General features: G+C 49.2%; 1 protein-coding gene across 2 annotated transcripts in view; it reads left to right on the forward strand.

Moving 5' to 3' along the window:
- The first annotated feature begins 6,365 nt into the window (after window positions 1-6,365).
- The window catches only part of psen1 (presenilin 1), a 116,801-nt gene continuing 98,045 nt past the window's right edge, over window positions 6,366-25,121 (forward strand). Inside the window, exons 1-4 of one of the 2 annotated variants that reach the window (XM_086003781.1) lie at window positions 6,366-6,469; window positions 10,318-10,460; window positions 13,774-13,926; window positions 22,915-23,147. In XM_086003781.1, coding sequence (XP_085859907.1) covers window positions 10,374-10,460; window positions 13,774-13,926; window positions 22,915-23,147 — 473 coding nt within the window. In that variant the 5' untranslated portion in view covers window positions 6,366-6,469; window positions 10,318-10,373. The remainder of the gene's footprint in view (window positions 6,470-10,317; window positions 10,461-13,773; window positions 13,927-22,914; window positions 23,148-25,121) is intronic. The other variant, XM_086003782.1, reaches the window with a different exon arrangement.

Consider the following 25,121-nt stretch of genomic DNA (forward strand, 5'->3'; position numbering starts at 1 on the left):
GACACCACTGTACCCATTAACCACAACACCACTGTATCGATTAAACACAGCACCACTGTGCCCATTAACCACAACACCACTGTGCCCATTAACCACAACACCACTGTACACATTAACCACTACACCACTGTGCCCATTAACCACACCACTGTACCCAATAACCACAACACCACTGTGCCCATTAAATACTACTCCACTGTGTCCATTAACCACACCACTGTGCCCATTAATCACACCACTGTGACCATTAACCACTATGCCACCGTACCCATTAACCACGGCACCACTGTACCCATTAACCACGATACCACTGTGCCCATTAAACACACCAACATTCCCATTAATCACAACACCACCATACCCTTTAACCACAACACCATGATGCCCATTAAACACTACTCCACTGTGCCCATTAACCACAATACCACAGTGCCCATTAACCACTACACCACCATACCCATTAACCACAACACCACTGTATCGATTAAACACAGCACCACTGTGCCCATTAACCACAACACCACTGTGCCCATTAACCACAACACCACTGTACACATTAACCACTACACCACTGTGCCCATTAACCACAACACCACTGTACCCAATAACCACAACACCACTGTGCCCATTAAATACTGCTCCAGTGTCCATTAACCACAACACCACTGTGCCCATTAATCACTACACCACTGTGCCCATTAACCACTACACCACTGTGCCCATTAACCACGATACCACTGTGCCCATTAAACACACCACCATTCCCATTAACCACAACACCACTGTACCCATTAACCACAACACCATGGTGCCCATTAAACACTACTCCACTGTGCCCATTAACCACAATACCACAGTGCCCATTAACCACTACACCACCGTACCCATTAACCACAACACCACCGTACCCATTAACCACAACTCAACTGTGTCCCATTAAACACTACTCCACTGTGCCCATTAACCATGACACCACTGTACCCATTAACACCACTGTGTCCATTAACCACAACACCACTGTGCCCATTAACCACAACACCACTGTACCCATTAACCACATCACCATCGTACCCATTAACCACAACACCACCGTACCCATTAACCACTACACCACTGTGCCCATTAACCACCACTGTACCCATTAACCACAACACAACTGTGCCCATTAAACACTACTCCACTGTGCCCATTAACCACTACACCACTGTGCCCATTAATCACTACTCCACTGTGCTATTAACCACACCACTGTGCCCATTAAACACTACTCCACTGTGCCCATTAACCACTACACCACTGTGTCCATTAATCACTACTCCACTGTGCTATTAACCACTACACCACTGTGCCCATTAACCACTATACCAGCGTACCCATTAATCACGACACCACTGTACCCATTAACCACAATACCACTGTGCCCATTAAACACACCACCATACCCATTAACCACTACACCACTGTGCCCATTAAACACAACACCACTGTACCCATTAACCACAACACCACTGTGCCCATTAAACACTACTCCACTGTGCCCATTAACCACTACACCACTGTGCCCATTCATCACTACTCCACTGTGCTATTAACCACTACATCACTGTGCCCATTAACCACACCACTGTGCCCATTAAACACTACACCACCATACCCATTAACCACAACACCAACGTATCCATTAACCACAACACCACTGTGCCCATTAAACACTACTCCACTGTGCCCATTAACCACAATACCACTGTGCCCATTAACCACACCACCGTACCCATTAACCATGACACCACCGAACCCATTAACCACAACACAACTGTGCCCATTAAATATTACTCCACTGTGCCCGTTAACCACTACACCACTGTGCCCATTAATCACAACACCACTGTACACATTAACCACGCCACTGTACCCATTAAGCACACCACTGTACCCATTAACCACAACACCACTGTATCGATTAAACACAGCACCACCTTACCCATTAGCTACAACACCACCATACCCATTAACCATAACACCACCGTACCCATTAACCACAACACCAACATGCCAATTAACCACAATACCACTTAACCCATTAACCACAAGAACACTGTGCCCATTAACCACAACACCACTGTACCAATTAACCACAACACCACCGTAACCATTAACCACGACACCACTGTGCCCATTAACCACAACACCACCATACCGATTAACCACAACACCACTGTAACCATTAACCACTACAGCACCATACCCATTAACCACAACACCACTGTGCCCATTAACCACAACACCACTGTACACATTAACCACACCACTGTACCCATTAACCACACAACTGTACCCATTAACCACAACACCACTGTATCGATTAAACACAGCACCACTGTACCCATTAGCTACAACACCACCATACCCATTAACCATAACACCACCGTACCCATTAACCACAACACCAATGTACCATTTACCGCAACACCAGCGTACCCTTTACCCACATCACTGCCGTACCAATTAACCACAATACCACTTAACCCATTAACCACAAGAACACTGTGCCCATTAACCACAACACCACTGTACCAGTTAACCACAACACCACCGTACTCATTAACCACGACACCACTGTGCCCATTAACCGCAACGCCACCATACCGATTAACCACAACACCACTGTGCCCATTAACCACGACAACACTGTACTCATTAGCTACAACACCACCGTACCCATTAACCATAACACCACCGTACCCATTAACCACAACACCATGGTAGCCAGTAACCATGACAATACCATACCCATTTACCACAAGACCACCGTACCATTAACACCACTGTACCCATTAACATCACCAACGTACCCATTAAAAACACCATGGTACCCATTAACCACACCACTGTACCCATTAGCCACAACACCACCGTACCCATTAAAACACCACGGTACCCATTAACCACAACACCACCATACCCATTAGCCAGAACACCACCGTACCCATTAACCACTGCACCACCGTGCCCATTAACCACAACACCACTGTACCCATTAACCACAACACCATTGCGCCCATTAAACACTACTCCACTGTGCCCATTAACCCCACCACACCACCATACCCATTAACCAGAACACCACTGTACCCATTAACGACACCACTGTGCCCATTAACCGCAACACCACCATACCGATTAACCACAACACTACTGTGCCCATTAACCACGACAACACCATACTCATTAGCTACAACACCACCGTACCCATTAACCATAACACCACCATACCCATTAACCACAACACCATGGTAGCCAGTAACCATGACAATACCATACCCATTCACAACACCACTGTAACCATTAACACCACTGTACCCATCAACAACATCACCAACGTACCCACTAAAAACACCATGGTACCCATTAACCACACCACTGTACCAATTAACCACAACACCACCATACCCATTAAAACACCATGGTACCCATTAACCACAACACCACCATACCCATTAACCAGAACACCACCGTACCCATTAACCACTGCACCACTGTGCCCATTAACCACAACACCACTGTACCCATTAACCAGAACACCACTGTAACTATTAACCACTGCACCACTGTGCCATTAAACACTACTCCACTGTGCCTATTAGCCACTACACCACTGTGCCCATTAACCACTACACCACCATACCCATTAACCAGAACACCACTGTAACTATTAACCACTGCACCACTGTGCCCATTAACCACGACACCATTGTGCCTATTAAACACTACTCCACTGTGCCTATTAACCACTACACCACTGTGCCCATTAACCACTACAACACCATACCCATTAACCACACCACCGTACCCATTAACTACAACACCATTGTGCCCATTAACCACAACACCACCATACCCATTAACCACAACACCACCATACCCATTAACCAGTACACCATTATACCCATTAACCACGACACCACTGTACCCATTAACCACAACACCACCATACTGATTAACCACAACACCACTGTGCCCATTAACCACGACAACACCGTACCCATTAGCTACAACACCACCATATCCATTAAGCATAACACCACCGTACCCATTAACAACAACACCATGGTACCCATTAACCATGACAAAACCATACCCATTCACAACACCACCGCACCCATTAACAACACCACCATACCCATTAACCACAACACCACCGTAACCATTAACCACAACACTACCGTACCCATTAACCACACCACTGTACCCATTAACCACTACTACACTGTGCCCATTAATCACTACTCCACTGTGCCCATTGGCCACTACAGCACTGTGCCCATTAACCACTGCACCACCGTACCCATTAACCATGACACCACTGTACCCATTAACCACAATACCACTGTGCCCATTAAAAACGACACCACCGTACCCTTTAACAACACCACCGTACCGATTAACCACAACACCAACGTACCATTAAACACACCACCGTACTCATTAACCACTACACCACTATGCCCATTAACCACAACACCATAACACCACTGTGCCCATTAAACACTACTCCACTGTGCCCCTTAACCACTACACCACTGTGCCCATTAATCACTACTCCACTGTGTCCATTAACCATCACACCACTGTAACCATTAACCACTACACCACCGTACCCATTAATCACAGCACCACCGTACCCATTGACAACACTACTGTGCCCATTAACCACGGCACCACCGTACCAATTAACCACTACACTACTGTGCCCATTAACCACACCACTGTACCATTATACACATCACCACTGTACCCATTAACCACGAAACAAGTGTGCCCATGAACCACGACACCACCGTACCATTAACCACTACACCACTGTGCCCATTAACCACACCACCTAACCCATTAACCACAGCACTACTGTACCCATTAAGCACATCATTGAGCCCATTAACCACACCACTGTGCCCAATAAACACTACACCACTGTGCCCATTAACTTCAACACCACTGTACCCATTAACCACAACACCACTGTGCCCACTAATCATAACACCACCGTACCCATTAACCACTAATGCACTGTGCCCATTAACCAGAACACCAGTTTCCATTAACTACTACACCAGTGTGCCCATTAACCACACCACCATACCCATTAACCATAACACCACAGTACCCATTAACCACATCACCTTACCCATTAGCCACAACACCACTGTACCCATTAACCACTACACCAGTGCCCATTAACCACACCACTTAACCCATTAACCACAACATCACTGCCCATTAGCGATGACACAAATGTGCCCATTAACCACTTCTCCACTGTGCCCATTAACCACTACTGCACTGTACCCATTAACCACAACACCACTGTGCCCTTTAACCACAACTCCACCGTGCCCATTAACCACTGTGCCCATTAACCACGTACCACCGTAACCATTAACCACAACACCACCATACCTTTTAACCACTACACCATTGTGCCCATTAACCAGACCACTTAATCCATTAACCACAACACCACCGTTCCCATTAACCACTACACCACTTAACCCATTTACCACAACACGACTGTGCCCATTAACCACAACACCACCGTGCCCATTAACCACAACACCACTGTACCCATTAACCAAGTACCACCGTAACCATTAACCACAACACCACCGTACCCATTAACCATAACACCACTGTGCCCATTAACCACAACACCACTGTGCCCATTAAACACTACTCCACTGTGCCCATTAACCACTACACCACTGTACCCATTATCCACAGCACCACTTAACGCATTAATCACACTACTGTGCCCATTAACCACACCACCATACCCATTAACCACTACACCACTGTGCCAATTAACCACACCACCGTACCCATTAACCACGACACTACCATACGCATTAACCACACCACCGTACCCATTAACCACGACATTACCATACGCATTAACCACAACACCACTGTACCCATTAACCACACTACTGTGCCCATTAAGCATGACACCACCGTACCCATTATACACACCACTGTGCCCATTAACCACAACACCACTGTGCCCATTAAACACACCACCATACCCATTAACCACAACACCACTGTGCCCATTAACCACTGCCAACAGGGATGCAGCAAAGGCAGTGCTGGGACTGGAGTGCAGAGCTGCAGTGTGGGGTTAGCAGCGCTCCCAGCAATGGGCCCAATGGCCCGCCCCTCCAGCGCTGATCTCGGGCATCAGGAGCTCGGGCCGAGGGAACTGAGGCTGCGCAGCATGTGAGGAAAAGGCGGGAAGCCTCGCAGTGTGTCGTTGGTCACGTGCCCGCAGCGCCGTGACGTCGGGCGCTCGGCCCCGCCCCGCTCCTGCCGGATGTGACGTCTGGAATCTGCACCTTTTTCGGCGTCACGTCCGCCAGGCGGAAGCAGGCGGCGCCGAGCAGCGGCTGGAGTCCGTGAGAAGGAGCAGATCGGGGTGAGTCAGTGTGTCTCCCCACACCCTCACCGCTCGGGGGGAGTCAGTGTGTCTCCCCACACCCTCACCGCTCGGGGGGAGTCAGTGGGTCTCCCCACACCCTCACCGCTCGGGGGGAGTCAGTGGGTCTCCCCACACCCTCACCGCTCGCGGGGAGTCAGTGTGTCTCCCCACACCCTCACCGCTCGGGGTGAGTCAGTGGGTCTCCCCACACCTTCACCGCTCGGGGGGAGTCAGTGGGTCTCCCCACACCCTCACCGCTCGGGGTGAGTCCGTGTGTTTCCACTCAACCTCACCGCTCAGGGGGAGTCAGTGTGTCTCCCCTCACCCTCCCCTTCACCGCTCGGGGGGAGTCAGTGTGTCTCCCCTCACCTCACCCTCACCGCTCAGGGGGAGTCAGTGTGTCTCCTCTCACCCTCGCCGCTCGGGGGGAGTCAATGTGTCTCCTCTCACCCTCACCGCTCGGGGGGAGTCAGTGTGTCTCCTCTCACCCTCACCGCTCGGGGGGAGTCAGTGTGCTTCCGCTCACCCTCACCGCTCGGGGGGAGTCAGTGTGCCTCCCCTCGCCCTCACCGCTCGGGGGGAGTCAGTGTGCCTCCCCTCGCCCTCACCGCTCGGGGGGAGTCAGTGTGCCTCCCCTCGCCCTCACCGCTCGGGGGGAGTCAGTGTGCCTCCCCTCGCCCTCACCGCTCGGGGGGGAGTCAGTGTGCCTCCCCTCGCCCTCACCGCTCGGGGGGAGTCAGTGTGCCTCCCCTCGCCCTCACCGCTCGGGGGGAGCCAGTGTGCCTGCCCTCGCCCTCACCGCTCGGGGGGAGCCAGTGTGCCTGCCCTCGCCCTCACCGCTCGGGGGGAGCCAGTGTGCCTGCCCTCGCCCTCACCGCTCGGGGGGAGCCAGTGTGCCTGCCCTCGCCCTCACCGCTCGGGGGGAGCCAGTGTGCCTGCCCTCGCCCTCACCGCTCGGGGGGAGCCAGTGTGCCTGCCCTCGCCCTCACCGCTCGGGGGGAGCCAGTGTGCCTGCCCTCACCGCTCGGGGGGAGCCAGTGTGCCTGCCCTCGCCCTCACCGCTCGGGGGGAGCCAGTGTGCCTGCCCTCGCGCTCGAGGGGAGCCAGTGTGCCTGCCCTCGCCCTCGCCGCTCGGGGGGAGCCAGTGTGCCTGCCCTCGCCCTCGCCGCTCGGGGGGAGCCAGTGTGCCTGCCCTCGCCCTCGCCGCTCGGGGGGAGCCAGTGTGCCTGCCCTCGCCCTCGCCGCTCGGGGGGAGCCAGTGTGCCTCCCCTTGCCCTCGCCGCTCGGGGGGAGCCAGTGTGCCTCCCCTCGACCTCGCCGCTCGGGGGGAGCCAGTGTGCCTCCCCTCGCGCTCGGGGGGAGCCAGTGTGCCTCCCCTCGCCCTCGCTGCTCGGGGGGAGCCAGTGTGCCTCCCCTCGCCCTCGCCGCTCGGGGGGAGCCAGTGTGCCTCGCCCTCGCCGCTCGGGGGGAGCCAGTGTGCCTCCCCTCGCCCTCGCCGCTCGGGGGGAGCCAGTGTGCCTCGCCCTCGCCGCTCGGGGGGAGCCAGTGTGCCTCCCCTCGCCCTCGCCGCTCGGGGGGAGCCAGTGTGCCTCCCCTCGCCCTCGCCGCTCGGGGGGAGCCAGTGTGCCTCCCCTCGCCCTCGCCGCTCGGGGGGAGCCAGTGTGCCTCCCCTCGCCCTCGCCGCTCGGGGGGAGCCAGTGTGCCTCCCCTCGCCCTCGCCGCTCGGGGGGAGCCAGTGTGCCTCCCCTCGCCCTCGCCGCTCGGGGGGAGCCAGTGTGCCTCCCCTCGCCCTCGCCGCTCGGGGGGAGCCAGTGTGCCTCCCCTCGCCCTCACCGCTCGGGGGGGAGCCAGTGTGCCTCCCCTCGCCCTCACCGCTTGGGGGGAGTCAGTGTGCCTCCCCTCCGCGCGCCCTCCCCCTCGGTGTCAATCTGTGTGTCTGTTTATATACAGACACAAGGATCCTTACCTAACAAAATTCTGACAATCTCAGTCGTGAATTTTTCAATCGACCCCCAGCATCCAGTGCATTTTTGGGGAGAAAGTTCCAGATTTCCACTACCCTTTGCGTGAAGAATTGCTTCCTGACATCACCCCTGAATGGCCTTGCTCTAATTGGCCCGTAATGTCTGCTTTTACCAGTGTAAGAGTTTGATAAAATTTTATTTTGATGTTTTTTTAAGCATTTACACATTTAAAAAACCTGTGCAATAAAGTAAGTTTATTTTTAGCCCCTTTAAAACATTGAAATTTAATTTTCAAAAAATGAATTGAAATGTTTTTTAATCATGATCATATGTGATGTCTAGGTGTATTGGGGTATTCCCATTCATGCTTATGGGGTTTCTGTACATTTGGAGTCCTGATAATGAATGAGGATCCCCATTCTTTTATTGGTTGGGCCAGCCCACGTGATCCCAGGGGCGCTTGCGAGAACCGCATGCCCCTAGCCCTTGGATCTCTGCGCTCCTCCAATTCTGGCCCTTGCGCATCTCCAATTTTGATCACTTCACCCTCAGCTGCCTCGGCCCCAAGTTCTGGAATTCCCTCCTTAAACCTATCTCTCTCTCTCTCTCTCTCTCTCCTTTGAAGATGCTCATTAAAACTTACCTCTTTGACCCGGCTCGGTGTCAAATTTTGTTCGATAATTGCTCCTGTGAAGCGCCTTGGGATGTTTTCCTACCATAAGGCACTATATATGCCAGTTGTTGTTGATTTGACCATTCAGGGGTCATCTGAAGAAGCACTTCTTCACACAAAGGGTAGTGGCAATTTTGAACTCTTTTCCCCAAAAAGCCGTTGGAGCTGGGGGCCAATTGAAAATTTCAAAACTGAGATTGACAGATTTTTTCTTGGGCAAGAGGATTCAGGGTTACAGAACCAAGGCAGGTAAATGGAGTTAGGATACAGATCAGCCATGATCTATTTAAATGATGGAACAGGCTCGAGGGGCTGAATGGCCTCTTCCTGTTCCTATGACACGGAGTGCCCCTGAATTCAGTCCATTTTGTTTTTGCATTGGCTGTTTCAAGCATTTTATATTCCTCTGCCACATCTTGCCGTGTTCCAGGGATTTCATTTATTTAGCATGTGCCAACTTGGCATATTCCAGCCATTTTAGGGCCTTGCCTTCACCAGCATTTAAAGATCGTAGGTCACCCAATAGCTTAGTTAGCGGCCATGATGCAGCAATGCAGTACAGGAAACTCTCTCTTTTATCTGGCACCAACGGGACCGGCGTGGTGCCGGTTTATCAAAGTCCGGATTACAGAGAGGTATAGTAAAAGGTAGGAGAGCTCTGTACACAGCAACAAATCCAGGCTTCCCTGTTGCTTAGCAACAGGTGCAGGAACCCGGCCACAAGATCCAAGCGTCCCTGTTGCTTAGCAACGGGTGCAGGAACCCGGCCACAGATCCAGGAGCGGCCACTAATATGAAGTAAAACTTACCTGAACCTACTCCTGAATTTTGCCGGTTAACAGAGATTTCCGGTTATTTAGGTGCCGGTGAATCGAGAGTTTCCTGTACATGGTTTGTATTTGTCCACAAGGACGTTTGTCATTGTCACGAAGGCCCCATAGCTGAGGATTTGAGGCTCACTGCACCTCTCCAGTTTGAAAGTGATTGAGAAGCTCCCAACTATGACCTGGTCAGTTGAATCCTGGTTGACTGGTGATGATCTGGTGATTTATAGGGACATCTGTCCACGCCAGCAAGTTGGTAAGGAAATGTCAAAGCCATCAGGAAAGGCTGACCATATTGGGTGTCTTGAAGATAGTGGATAGATAAAGGAGTATGGGAAGGTAATTTTTTTAACTACGAGTATTTTTCCCTTGTGTGTCTTGCAGTGAGTTAGAAGGCCTGCATTGACAGACCATTTGATTTGCTTCGTGGGACCTCCCCGATGTCGGAACTATCTGCCCAGGTTGTGCCCGCGTTTCAGGGTGGACAGCCGAGAGAAAATGCCTCAGAAAACTATCAGACCAACTCGGTGAGACCTCACGCTCCTGATTTAATACCTTTATGATCTCTCGCACTTAAAATTCTGAAGCATTTTGATAAAGAAAAACTGTTTCCACTGGCAGGAGGATTGGTAATCGGAGGTCACAGTTTTAAGATAATTGGCAAAAAAAACAGGGGTGCGGGGGAATAAGGAGGACTCTTCATTACACCGAGAGATGTTATTATCTGGAATGCACTGCCTGAAAGGGTGATGGAAGCAGATTCAGTAGTAACTTTCAAAAGATAATTGGATAACTACTTGAAAAGGACAAACTTGCAGGACTGTGTACAGAGCGGGGTGAGTGGGATTAATTGGATAGCTTTTTCAGAGTCGGCCAGGCACAATGGGCCAAATGGCTGCCTTCTGTGCTGTATGATTCTATGAAAGTTTGATTTCAGAGGAAAAAGTATAGATGGTCACAATACTTCTGATCGATCAGGAGCAATGTTCTGGTGTAAATTGCTGATTTTAAATAAGGTTAGAGTCGATTAAACACATACGTGCCGTGTGTCCTATTTCAGGATCAACTCTTGGTTTCGGTCAGTGGTTGACAACAGACACTCCTAGTAGTAATTCGAATGGATGGTGCCCTTTCTCTTCAATCACTTGTGTGTGCCAGAATTGCTCTGTTTTGATAGTATCGAGAAATTGTTTTGGTATTTGGACCATTGGTTTTTGCACTTCAGGGTGTAGTGTGTTGATTTTGAAAATGCTGTTCTCGCTTCTAGTACAGAATGCTTGCTCCAAATATATAATTCTGAATAATGCTCAAAGAAATTCAGTGCATTTCCAGGGATTTTTCTCCCACATGCCCTCTCTTTATTTGTTAGGCACCTGAAATCGTTGAGTGCAGTATTTACACCACTGTAGTTAATGCAACTGAAGCATTTTAATTTAATGGACTAAAAAGGTGTGTGAATTGTTCTTGTGTCATTGTTAGCATGGCAGTTGTATTGAAAGTATTTTCCATATACTTGTGAAAATGTTTTATGAAGGGTGTGTCTAAGATTGAGTATTCGGAAAGTTCATGTCACTTCTGTACAGTAGTTCCACTGTTGGTGCTTAATAGCCTCCGAGTGATTGGACTTTGAACTTTTGATTTGACGGAGCTTGAAGAATGAATGGTTTTATTCTTAAATGATACTTTTGCCACCCATCCTCCCAACTGGTTTTCTTTTAGATTTCCCAGTCTGTGTTGTTCAGCTTGGTTATTCTTCACTCTGCTGGGGGTTGGCCCTGTGCTCTGCCTAACTTTCTCCCCTTAAGGTGCTGAGCCTAGATTGATACGGTTTGAGATGCCAGCAGTCCATGTATGCCTTGTCCATGGCTATCCTTCATGTACACCTAGACAATGAGTGTCCCCGAATAGTGACCGGGGGTGAGGATAGGAGACTCTTCTTTCCCCCCTTTGTTTCCCCCCCCCCCCTCTCTAAATTGTAGAGCCTCAATTGCTGCTGCTGCTGATATCAGGCTAACTATGTTGAGGAGAATAGAATCTGGGAGCTTCTGGTCATGACTTAGTCCTGAACCAGACAATGTCTCTACCTATGAGACCATTGGGGAAGGTCAGTGTAACCGCTAATGCTCCTGATGAACAGGATTGAATTGCTTTCCTAGTTGAAGTTTTTGCTATGACTCTGCTGTCCTGTTTGGTTGCCTGGCCAGCAAAATGGGGCCGATTGTTGAGGTGTCGCTCAGCTTAAAATGTAGATCAGAAGCTCATCGCTGCGAAAGGGTATTACTGCTTAAGAGGCTGTGGGCCAAGAGAACAGTTGTCCCTAATAGTTTAGAGTGGGTGATAGACCAGCTGAGCCAGGATTCACTTGTAGAGGAACGAGCAAGTGCACACACGCGCGCATGTCCCTGAGCTCCACACCGGATGACCTGGAAAACTGAAGTTGGAATTCACTTGACTCAGCTGTGAACTGTCCTTTTTTTGGGGGCTTGTAATGTTTGTCTCCCTTAAAACATCTAACTGGGAACTTTCTTGGTTTGATATTTACACTTTTAAGAATGTTTTCCCTTTTCTTCGGTTAACACATGGTTCTGATTGCTCTCCATTATCTCACCCCAAGTTGCTATTTTTTCTTCCATGTATAAACCCAGATTGTGAATGTTCGCAGACCCTTTGACCAGAAGGATCGCCACAGTCTGATCCTACCTGCGTTGTCTGTCTCTCTCGCCTCAGGTTGCTGAGGCACATTTCGTGCTGTAACTGCCAGTCTGACTGAGTGCCAGTCTGACTGAGTGCCAGTCTGACTGAGTGCCAGTCTGACTGAGTGCCAGTCTGACTGACTGGGGGTTGGACCTGAGTTTGCCCTGAGCTGTGTAGTTCAGCTCCAGCTGTTTGTACTAACTGAGCCATGGGGCGAGATTCTGCCGGAGGGTGATAATGTTGGCTAGATTTAGGTGATGGAACTGCTGCTGATCAGCGATCAATGTATGGTGTAGGATTGGACTGATGTCCTGGTATTTCATTGTTAGTTTTGAGAGTTGGGGATAGATTTAACAGAGCTTGGTCTAGGAAGATTTATCTTTGCCTTGCCTGAGAGGTTGTGATTGTCTTTGGGCGAATTGTCTATGATTTGCAGGGAAATTAGTTTGATGAGCTAATTGCTTTTTTAACTGGGTTTATTTTATTTATACTGTACTCTAAACATAAATTAAATTAAAACCCCTGTATCCAGACACACACCAAGTCCTGTACACCCATCACCCCCTGTGCTTGCTAACTGACATTGGCTAGCAACGCCTCGATTTTAAAATTCTCATCCTTGTGTTCAAATCCCTCCATGACCTATCTCTAACCTCCTCCAGCTCTACAACTCTTCACGATCTCTGCGTTCCTCCAATTCTGGCTTCTTGCAACATGCCAATTTCCATCGCCCCACCATTGGTGGCTGTGCTTTCAGCTAAGACCCTAAGCTCAGAAATTCCCTCCCTTAAACCTCTCTGCCTCTCATTCCTCCTTTAAGATGCTCCTTAAAGCCTACTTCTTTGACCAAGCTTGTCCTAATATCTCTGTGGCTTGCATTTACAAAGCGCATAAACGTAGTAAAACGTCCCTGTGATGCACCTTGGGGTGTTTTACTACCTTAAAATATAAATACAAATTGTTGTAATATGTAGTTCACTTTACACAATGTACATATTACAGCACTTCATGTTCTTGGCTTCATTCGCTGTCTTATTCTTTGACTCTGTCTATAGTGCTGACTCACTAAAACCTCGCTGCCCAGTTGTGTAAGTTTACAGTGTGTGTACAGATCAGTGGCAAACACCTGTCTTATTCTCTGACCAGGTTTGCCTTGACGCAGAAAGACAAACGCCCACAACCTGCCAAAGTTGTGAGCAGGACTGTTTGAAAATGGATAGTGCTGCTGAAAATGAGGAGTGTGTTCCTTTGCTGATCCTCAGCGAGGAGATGTCTGGCGAGACTGTCAGACCTGCCCAGGTAGGCTACGAGCCGTGATGGAGGCGAGGCAGCAAAGTTTGTCTAGGCCCTGCGTCTGATGTAACGGGAATTTCTCCGTTCACGCGGCTTTGTTATTGCGCGTTAGCAAGAAACTCTCTATCGGAGAAACTTATCTCCTGGCACAGCGACAAGCAGGAAAGGTCGGTGTTGCTACAGGAGAATTTTCCGTGGTGGATTTCTAAGTTTAAAGTTGAGCTGGAGCTCACCAGTTCCGTATCAGTGGTTGGGTGTGTAGAAGAGGAAGTTGCTGATGTTAGTTTTGGTTGTATTGGGAGGATAGCCTTGCTGAGGGGATTTGTTGTAGGAATACATCCGGAAGCGAGTACATTTCAAAAGATCTTGCATTAGTCTGGTCTGATTTACTGACTTTAGCTGAGCTTCACTGAGGTATTAGTGATCGAGAATATTTTTAACAGGCTCAACTATTGGAGCAGTTCTTCTAAGTGTGTGTTTTGGTGTTCGTTGTTCTCCTTCCCCCTCCCCCTCCTTTCTCTTTCTCTCCACCCTCACCCCCATAATCTCTGTGCCTTTACCCAAGACATGGGAACAGGACAGGATGCCATTCAGCCCCTTGAGCCTATTCCACCATTCAGTTAGTTGATCTGTATCTTGACTCCATTTTCCCACCTTTGCTCCCTTACCTAACGAAAATCTATCGACCTCAGTCTTGAAAGCTCCAATTGTCCCCCAACAGCCACAGCCTTTTTGGTGGAAATAGAGTTGCAGATTGAAAAAGTGCCTCCGGATTTCACTCCTGAATGGCCTGGCTCTAATTTTAAGGTTATGGCCCCTTGTTTTTGATTTCCCCCCCACCAGATCTCCGTATCTATCCTATCAAATCATTTTAAATACCTTGATTAGATCACCCCTCAACCATCTAAACACAAGGTAATCTAAGCCAAGCCTCGCCTCATAATTTAACCTGTTTGTTATTTTCCTTTCCAAGATATAATCCTTACAGGAACACGCCAGTGAAAAACCTCCTCTGATGATTTAGAGGCTAAATGTATTGTGTGCTGAGCTATTAAGCTGCACCCACCAACAGCTCCCAGGTTCAATGCCTGATCTATACAGAGTAAATGGATTTGGGCTAGAGAGCAGCCACTGGGGAATTACTATTGACTTCTGGGGCTCGGGGCTATGGAGCGAAAAATTGGACAAGGTGCTCTGTTGCTAATTACTGTCTGGTGGCTCTCATAGAAACATAGAAGATAGGAGCAGGAGTAGGCCATTCGGCCCTTCGAGCCTGCTCCGCCATTCAATGAGATCATGGCTGATCATCCAAACTCAGTACCCTGTCCCTGCTTTCTCTCCATATCCCTTGATCCCTTTAGCCTTAAGAAATATATCCAACTCCTTCTTGAATATATTTAATGAATTTGCCTCCACTGCCTTCTGTGGTAGAGAATTCCACAGGTTCACCACTCTCTGGGTGAAGAAATTCCTTCTCATCTCTGTCCTAAGTGGCTTACCCCTTATCCTTTGAATGTGACCCCTGGTTCTGGACTCCCTGACCATCGGGAACATCCTTCCTGCATCTAGTCTGTCCAGTCCTGTCAGAATTTTATAAGTTCCAATGAGATCCCCTCTCATTCTTCTAAACTCCAGCGAGTATAAGCCCAATCGACCCAATCTCTCCTCATGCGTCATTCCTGCCATCCCAGGTATCAGCCTGGTGAATCTTCGCTGCACTCCTTCCATGACAAGAACATCCTTCCTCAGATAAGGCAACCAAAACTGCACACAATAATCAAGATGTGGTCTCACTAAGGCCCTGTACAACTGCAGCAAGACATCCTTGTTCCTGTACTCAAACCCTCTCGCTATGAAGGCCAACATGCCATTTGCCTCCTTAACTGCCTGCTGCACCTGCATGCTTACCTTCAGCGACTGGTGCACCATGACACCCAGGTCTCGTTGCACTTCCCCTTCTCCCAATCTATTGCCATTCAGATAATCTGCCTTCCTGTTTTTGACACCACAGTGGATAACCTCGCATTTATCCACGTTATGTTGCATCTGCCATGCTTTTGCCCAATCACCCAACCTGTCCAAATCATCCTGGAGTTTCTCGGCATCCTCCTTACAGCACACACACGCCCACCCAGCTTTGTGTTGTCTGCAAACTTGGAGATATTACATCTAGTTCCCTCGTCCAGATCATTAATATATATTGTGAATAGCTGGGGTCCAAGGACCGATCCCTGCGGTACCCCACTAGTCACTGCCTTCTCGCTGGACAGTAAGCCCGTGTGGCTGTCACGTGAAGGCAGGATGAGGCTCCACTGTACACTGGCACCCAGCACAGTGTAGGGTCTGGCCTGACCAAATGGGCACTTGTCTGAAGGCTGCTGACCCATGGACTGGACACCAGTCTGGGTCCGTGGCCCCCTCTGGGTCGGGAGCCCCCAGGAGAGCAGAAAATGTTTTGAGGATTAAGTCTTAAGATTTGCCTGATTCAGTAAAATTGGCCAGAATTTTACATTTTTGTTAAATTAATACAGTTTAAGTGTATTTAAATACAGATTCAGCTACATTTAAATGTATTCTTGCTGTGAAATCTTGTATATAAATTCTCTACCTTTTTATAATTGCTATTTTCAAACCCTTGAGGGCCGGGTGTAAACTTAACTAGTTGGAGACACATACATGCATAAAGGTGTGACTTGTAAGCTAACTGGTTTAGAAGTTCCTGTAAGATTCCCCTTTGATGGGACTGAAAAGTAACAGCTGTTAATGTTCAAGGACAAATTGAATGACATTCCCAAGGAGACTTTGGAACTTTATAAAAGCTTTTATATTGCCACGTCATGCTACGAAATGGAGCAGTAACATTCCAATAAAACTTAACGCTCACATATCCTTAAAATGGTGCTCTAGTTTATCAATAAACGGTGTAAAAGGAAATGCCTGTAGCTTTACTGATGTCTGTCACTGCTTAATTCAACAGTTGAAAACTGCTGGTTAAACAGCCTGAGTGATTCAGTTATAAATTCATTGCCGAGTGCAGAGCTGAGGCAAACAGACAAGAATGACCCAGGTTTGATCCCCGGCCTGTGTTCAGTCAGTCCAGAGAGATTCAAGAAAGCAGAAAGGAAGGATTTGACAGCTTTTAAGTCACTATTTTCTTCCTCTGCTAAAAGTAGGCAGCACTGAAGATATTTGAGCTCCAGTGTCCCAATGGACAACAACAGGCAATGTACACTACACACAGTAACATAATGCTCCTCCTCAGAATTGTCTCCATTTATAAGTTTTTATAAACATATGTATAAACATAAACAGATGAAATTATGAAGGGCCTAGATAGAGTGGATAGGAAGGACCTACTACCCTTAGCAGAGAGGTCAAGAACCAGGGGGCATAGATTTAAAGTAGTTGGTAGAAGGATTAGAGGGGCGATGAGGATGGTGGGGGCCTGAAACTCGCTGCCCGAAAGGGTGGTAGAGGCAGAGACCCTCATCACATTTACAAAGTACTTAGATGTGCACCTGAAGAGCCGTAACCTGCAGGGCTACGGCCCAAGAGCTGGAAGGTGGGATTAGGCTGGCTAGCTCTTTTCTGACCAGCACTGGCGCGATGGGCCAAATCGCCTTGTGTGGGGTAATTTTTCTGATATGCAAAATTATTTTTCTTAAAACCGCAATAATCTACTTAGCAATTTTCTTCAGAGCAGCTTATCAATGTGTACGTCAAACACTATTTTAAAAAAAAAAAACTAAATTTTCTTGAAGCTTTGCCTTGAAGCAAGATATTTATTGGAAAATGCTACCTGCTCCTTGGAGAGATCAGTCGCACTGCCCAGAAAAATAAATCGGTTATGCTGTTATTCAATAGGAGTCAAGTTTCTACTCGTCAGAAACTGAAGTTATTCTGCTGGCAGAATGGAGACTTTGCTGTTTAAACAGTTTGCAAAATTCTGCATTTTGCTACAGACTCCAGACTTTCCATGACTGCAAATTTCATTTTCTGCTATTCGATATTGGTGGTAATAGCAGAGCAGCCCAGTTACTTGCAGGGGAAGAGGATTCGGTGTTGTCAGATAACTCTCAATGCTACAAAGGTGATTATTTTGCACACACTGATTCACTTGCTAATTGTAACACAAGACAGTTTTTTTCTGTATAATAGTTAGTTTATACAACTAAACATATATTTATTATTTTTTGTTCTACTTGCTTAATATGAAACTTGTTGTTGGTGCTGGGAACCAGATAGAGACTGGTGAAGGGCATGGGTCATAGATTGAGACTTGGGTGAGGGGCATGGGTCATAGATTGACCCTCGGGTGAGGGGCATGGGTCATAGATTGACCCTCGGGTGAGGGGCATGGGTCCCAGATTGACCCTCGGGTGAGGGGCATGGGTCATAGATTGACCCTCGGGTGAGGGGCATAGGTCATAGATTGACCCTCGGGTGCAGGGCATGGGTCCCAGATTGACCCTCGGGTGAGGGGCATGGGTCCCAGATTGACCCTCGGGTGAGGGGCATGGGTCCCAGACTGACCCTCGGGTGAGGGGCATGGGTCCCAGACTGACCCTCGGGTGAGGGGCATGGGTCCCAGATTGACCCTCGGGTGAGGGGCATGGGTCCCAGATTGACCCTCGGGTGAGGGGCATGGGTCCCAGATTGACCCTCGGGTGAGGGGCATGGGTCCCAGATTGACCCTCGGGTGAGGGGCATGGGTCCCAGATTGACCCTCGGGTGAGGGGCATGGGTCCCAGATTGACCCTCGGGTGAGGGGCATGGGTCCCAGATTGACCCTCGGGTGAGGGGCATGGGTCCCAGATTGACCCTCGGGTGAGGGGCATGGGTCCCAGATTGACCCTCGGGTGAGGGGTGTTGCAGTTGTGAGCCTTCTTGCGCCTGTGTGAGTGACGAAACTCAGTTACTGGCCATTGGCTGAATCGAATGGTGGTGGCGCTCAAGCGCAGTTTCAAAATTCTTTAGAGGGGCGTAGGCGGATTGCGCAAGGCCTGCATTCTGCACATTCCCTGATTTATGGCGGACCCCTTGATACCTTCTCGTGGACCCCTAGGTCCTAGCAGGCCAATGACCCCTGCTTGAGCACCCCTGCCCTATCTCACATCATATCCAGTTCACCCATCGCCCTGTGCTCTCAGACCTGTATTGGCTGCCACTCCCCCAACGCCTCAAATTTAAAATTCTCATCCTCCTGTTGAAATCCTTTCGTGGCCTCTCCCCTCCCTATCTCTGTAACATTCTCTCGCTTTACAACCTACCAAGTACTCTGCGTTCCTCCAACTCTGGTCCCTTGTGCATCCCCACTCCCTTCGCCCCGCCATTTACAGAGATGGGGGAAGGAACAGATGGGTGAGCAGGACTTGGTGCGAGATAAGACGCAGGCAGCAGAGTTTTGGATGAGCTGAAGTACAGTCTAGATGCTTGAACAAAGATAATACTAGGTCTCTAATAGTGTGAAATCCCTCTTCCTGACGGTATGTTATCAGGAAGTTGGAAAGTAACCCCGTCTGGCGCTCGGACTGAGCAAACAGCTGGTTCCCAATTCCACATTAAATAACAACACCCCCACACCCCAGCTTTAACCGTGACTTTGTTTCGGTCAAACCTGAAGAGCTCTTGTTTACAACAAAGGGGGAGAAATCACCTTGTCAACAGGGGGAGAATAGGCGGCCGTTGGAGGCAAGGTGACACGATGTCACTCGATTCAAGGAAGAAAAAGAAAGCAGCAGAAACATGAACAAAGTCGAGACGGGCCCGGGGTCCCTGAGCTGTGAGGCTGAAAGAAACGTCCGAGAGACAGTGAGAGGCCCGCCTCGCATGCTCGCAGTTCATTCACTCACTCTGTTCTCCGCGCGTCCACGTTGCGCATTCAAATCTCCCAGCCCCAGCCTCATTGGCTCTGCAGTTCACGGAAGCTCTATTTTGCAAAATGGCTGCGTGGGACCAGCAGAGAGAGCTTCGAGGGAATGTTTCATGTGAAGTGTATTTTTATCCGGCAAACTCGTATCTGAAAGGAAATGCCTTTTTCGATTTGAATTTTTACACATTATGAAGTGTGCGAAGTAGGTGGGTGAACTTGAAGTCCAAAAGTATTTCAAAAATCAATCAGAAAATGTAGTTTTGAAAGTACAGTAAATATTCATTAACGAGCGAGGCATAGGCAGATTGCGCAAGGCCCACATTCTACACCTTGGCTATTTTTGACGGGCACCTTGAAACCTTCTTGCAGTCCCGTAGGGGCCATAGACCCTTGTTTGAGAACCCCTGCTCTAAACCAGTAGTTCTCAAACTTTTTTGGCTGAAGGACCCCTTTTCAAATGGATTAGTAATCACTGACCTCCCCATCTAAATTACAGTATTGTAAACTCCTCGCGCATGTACATGTTTGAATGGGAAGTTCATCAGTTAAAGGGACTCGCATGAAATCTTGCCAGAGCTGTCTAATACAGGAAACTTTTTTATCGGAAACCAGCACCACGCCAGTCCATCAAAAAGTCCGGATTACAGAGAGGTATAGTTAAAAGGTACGAGAGCTCCGTCCACAGCAACAAATCCAGGCTTCCCTGTTGCTTAGCAACAGCTGCAGGAACCCCGACCACAGACCAAGTGTCCCTGTTGCTTAGCAACAAGTGCAGGAACCCCGGTGACTCAGCCACCGCTCCAGGAACGGCCACTAATATGAAGTAAAACTTACCTGAACCTACTCCTGAATTTTGCCGGTTAAGAGATTTCCGGTTATTTAGGTGCCAGTAAATCGAGAGTTTCCTGTATAGTGAACATTAATGATCGGTGATGTGAAAACTTTTATTTTCCCTACAGGTTCAGCAACATGCCTGTTAAATATTTCATCACATGACAACGCCCTGCTCTTCCTGGCTCGGTGGCTCCTGTTGGGAACAGTGGCACCATTTCAGGTGTAACCGTCCGCCGACTCACTGCACAGCTGCTGAGTGTTTCAGGATTTTTTCCCTCCCCACCTACTGTTTACTGGCCTGTCTGTGCTGGAATATCGCTGAGACGCTGCCTGGTGTGCGGCATTTCTGCCATCAGGACACCGCCAGTGACTGAGACTGCGGCTTTAGTCACAGGCCCAGCTGCTGTACTTGGTGAAAGAAGCTCAGCCTGGTCGTCATTGGACAAGGCTGGCATGGCGGTTTCTTCCTACCCTCCCCTAGCCCTGCAAATCCATTCCTGATGTCTCCGGGGCCTCTCGGGATTCTCAGTCAGTCCGAGGGCCCGCTAATCCGGCTACATGTCCATTTCCAGAGCTGCCTCGGCCCCCGTGCCAGCGATCGCTTCCCACTGTCTCGCTGTACAAGTGCGCCAGGCCCAACATCGAACTCCCCGGTGCGCGGGCTCTCGGCTGCACCGCTCGAGCGAACGAAGGAAATCAAAATAACGGCAAACAGTGCGTGCCCGGCCCGCGCCATCGCAGCAATGGGCCCCGTTCACGTTGGCGGACCCCCTGGAAAGTCGCTTCGGACCCAGTTTGAGAACACTGCTCTAAACCATTGTTGATTTGTTTAAAAAAATTTTTTTTAGCTCCTTGAGGTAAGGGTTTAGTGAATTTCAAATGCCCAGTGTCGCACCAAGCACTGAGCTTCCTTCGGCAGCTTCCACTGAGCAGTTAGGTTGCAACGCTAAATTGTGAACACGTGCAGCATTCTCATACATTTCAAGTCTTTTAGTTCAAAACTCATGCCTCTGACCTCTTCTTGTTTCTACTAGAAGAGTTGAAAATACGAAATCCCGTTGAAGTGACAAATGATTATACTCCCTGTCTGAGCAAAAAGGGTTAAAAATGCAGTACAGTTCTCAACGCTACTCATTGTCATGAGGTGTAAGGTTACACAACAGCTTTCAGCCTTGAGCAACTTCACCCTGGATTGCTGATTTACAGATTCTGGTAAAGAACAAGATGCCGGAAGCACAGTGTACAACACAGCAAGGTTCTGATCTCAGACTGAATTGGGATTTTTAATGTTCTCACAATTTAGCTCCTAAAACCAGTGCATGTGGCGTTTTTTTTGCTATCTTCACACTCTACCCGTGGGGAACAGTGTGCAGTAGTGGGAGGATTCGCAGGCTGATTAACATAAACGCTCCTTCCATGGCCGTAACTATCTTTATACCAGCCCATAGGGGGATTAGTTCTGTAAGGCGAGAGGGTTTCATGAGCTCCCACAACCCATACAATGTGGGGAGGCCACCCACACTTACCGGACCTGAGTATCCCGCTGGATGCAGTGTTGCCAATTCATGCGCTTTCATCATGGGACACGATTTCGCAGTGAAATAAAGCATCACTCGCGATGGAATGCCTAAAACTCGATTTTCCTGAGATTTGCACATGTGTGGGAGGGAGGAAAAAATACGGCGATTGTAGAGTGGAATATTGGATGGTTGCGTTTATTTTCTGGAGGTGACGCTCATTATTGATTGCATATCAAAGAGCAATTGGCCAATAACATCGGTGGCTTTTTAAATTTGAAACATATGTACTTGAAAATCACCATCTGACTGGAGCAGGAAATGGGCAAGCTGATCCTCGGATCTATTAACAGGACAGAGGTGTAGCACAAACTGGTTATTAACAAAGGGCGGTATTCCCAGCACTCCACCAGTGTTACATTCCTGGAGCAAAGATTGCACCGTCTGACCCAGAGACGGGACTGTCTAGAGTGAGGTTTGAACCCTGCACCGTCTGATCCAGAGACGGGATTGTCTGGAGTGGGGTTTCAACACTGCACCGTCTGACCCAGAGACGGGACTGTCTGGAGTGTCTCCCTCCCTCCTCCTTCTCCCCTCTTCTGCCCATCCCTACCGCCTCACTCCCCCCCGTCGCACTCTCGCTCTCCCCCGCCCCCCCCCCTCAAATGCTGCAACCTTCATCATTGTGATTCAGAAATTGTATCTTGTCTTTTGTTGTTGAGTAGTTTCTTTTCATGGCTACGTTTTTCTTCCTCCCCAATCTTTGTCCAGTCCGATCTTGCTCGCAGGAGGCTGAATGATGACGATCGGTTTCCGGAGATCAACGGTCAGTCTCAGAGCGGCACGAGGCAGGCTCAGGAGGAGGACGGAGACGAGGAAGAGCTGACTCTTAAGTATGGGGCCAAGCACGTCATCATGCTCTTTGTGCCCGTCACCTTGTGCATGGTGGTGGTGGTAGCAACGATCAAATCCGTCACTTTTTACACACGAAAGGATGGCCAGTTGTAAGTATTTCTTCCCTCTCGAATATTTTATAGTATTGTCTCTTTTACAAAACTTTGCCCCCCCCCCCCCCCCCTCACTTTCTCTTTTACGGGGATGATTTGAGTCAAGTTGCAGAGGTGGTAACGTTCACTTCTTTGATGTACTATAGAATTTTACAGCACAGAAACAGGCCGTTCGGCCGAACTGGTCTATGCCGGTGTTTATACTCCACACAAGCCTCCTCGCACCCTACTTTTTTTTTATTCGTTTATGGGATGTGGGTGTCGCTGACGAGTCTAGCATTTATTGCCCATCCCTAATAGCCCTTGAGAAGGTGGTGGTGAGCCGCCGCCTTGAACCACTGCAGTCCGTGTGGTGAAGGTACTCCCTCAGTGCTGTTAGGGAGGGAGTTCCAGGATTTTGACCCAGCGATGATGAAGGATTGGCGATATACTTCTAAGTCAGGATGGTGTGTGCCTTGGAGGGGAACGTGGAGGTGGTGGTGTTCCCATGCGCATGCTGCCCTTGTCCATCTAGGTGGAAGAGGTCGCGGGTTTGGGAGGTGCTGCCGAAGAAACCTTGGCGAGTTGCTGCAGTGCATCTTGTAGATGGTGTACACTGCAGCCACGGTACGCCGGTGGTGGGGGGAGTGAATGTTTAAGGTGGTGGATGGGGTGCCAATCAAGTGGGCTGCTTTGACCTGGATGGTGTCGAGCTTCTTGAGTGTTGTTGGAGCTGCTCTCATCCAGGCAAGTGGAGAGTATTGCATCACACTCCTTACATGTGCCTTGTAGATGGTAGAAAGGCTTTAGGGAATCAGGAGGTGAGACACTCGTTGCAGAATACCTAGCCTCTGACCTGCTCTTGTTGCCACCGTATTTGTGACTGGGCCAGTTAAGTTTCTGGTCAATGGTGACCTCCAGGATGTTGATGGTGGGGGATTTGGCGATGGTAATGCCGTTGAATGTCACGGGGAGGTGGTTAGACTCTCGCTTGTTGGAGATAGTCATTGCCCGGCACTTCTGTGGCACGAATGTTACCTGCCACTTATCAGCCCAAGCCTGAACGTCGTCCAGGTCTTGTTGCATGCGGTCACGGACTGCTTCATTATCTGAGAAGTTATGAATGGTGCTGAACATCCCCATTTCTGACCTTTTATGTTGGAAGGAAGGTCATTGATGAAGCAGCTGAAGATGGTTGGGCCTAGGACACTGCCCTGAGGAACTCCTGCAGCAATGTCCTGGGGCTGTGATGATTGACCTTCAACCACCACAACCATCTTCCTTTGTGCTAGGTATGACTCCAGCTATGGAGAGTTCCCCCCCCCCCCGATTCCCACTGACTTCAGTTTTACTAGGGCTCCTTGATGCCACACTTGGTCAAATGCGGCCTTGATGTCGAGGGCAGTCACTCTCGCCTCACCTCTGGAATTCAGCTCCTTTGTCAATGTTTGGACCAAGGCTGTAATGAGGTCGGGAGCCAAGTGGTCATCGGCTGGGCATCAGTGAGCAGGTTATTGGTGAGTAAGTGCCACTTGATAACACTGTCGATGACACCTTCCATCACTTTGATGATTGAGAGTAGACTGATGGGGTGGTAATTGGCCGGGTTGGATTTGTCTTGCTTTTTCTGGACAGGACATACCTGGACAGTTTTCCACATTGTCAGATAGATGCCAGTGTTGTAGCTGTACTGGAACAGCTTGACTAGAGGCACGGCTAGTTCTGGAGCACAAGTCTTCAGCACGATTGCCGGGATGTTGTCGGGGCCTACAGCCTTTGCTGCATCCAGTGCACTCAGCCATTTCTTGATATCATGTGGAGTGAATCGAATTGGCTGAAGACTGGCTTCTGTGATGGTGGAACCTCCGGAATAGGCCAATATGGATCATCCACTCGGCACTCCTGGCTGAAGATGGTTCAGCCTTGTCTTTTGCACTCAAGTGCTGGGCTCCACCAACATTGAGGATGGGGATATTCATGGAGCCTCCTCCT

This window comes from Somniosus microcephalus, chromosome 12 (assembly GCF_052327205.1).
Source record: "Somniosus microcephalus isolate GS21.2 chromosome 12, FLI_Smic_1.0, whole genome shotgun sequence".
Taxonomy (NCBI): domain Eukaryota; kingdom Metazoa; phylum Chordata; class Chondrichthyes; order Squaliformes; family Somniosidae; genus Somniosus; species Somniosus microcephalus.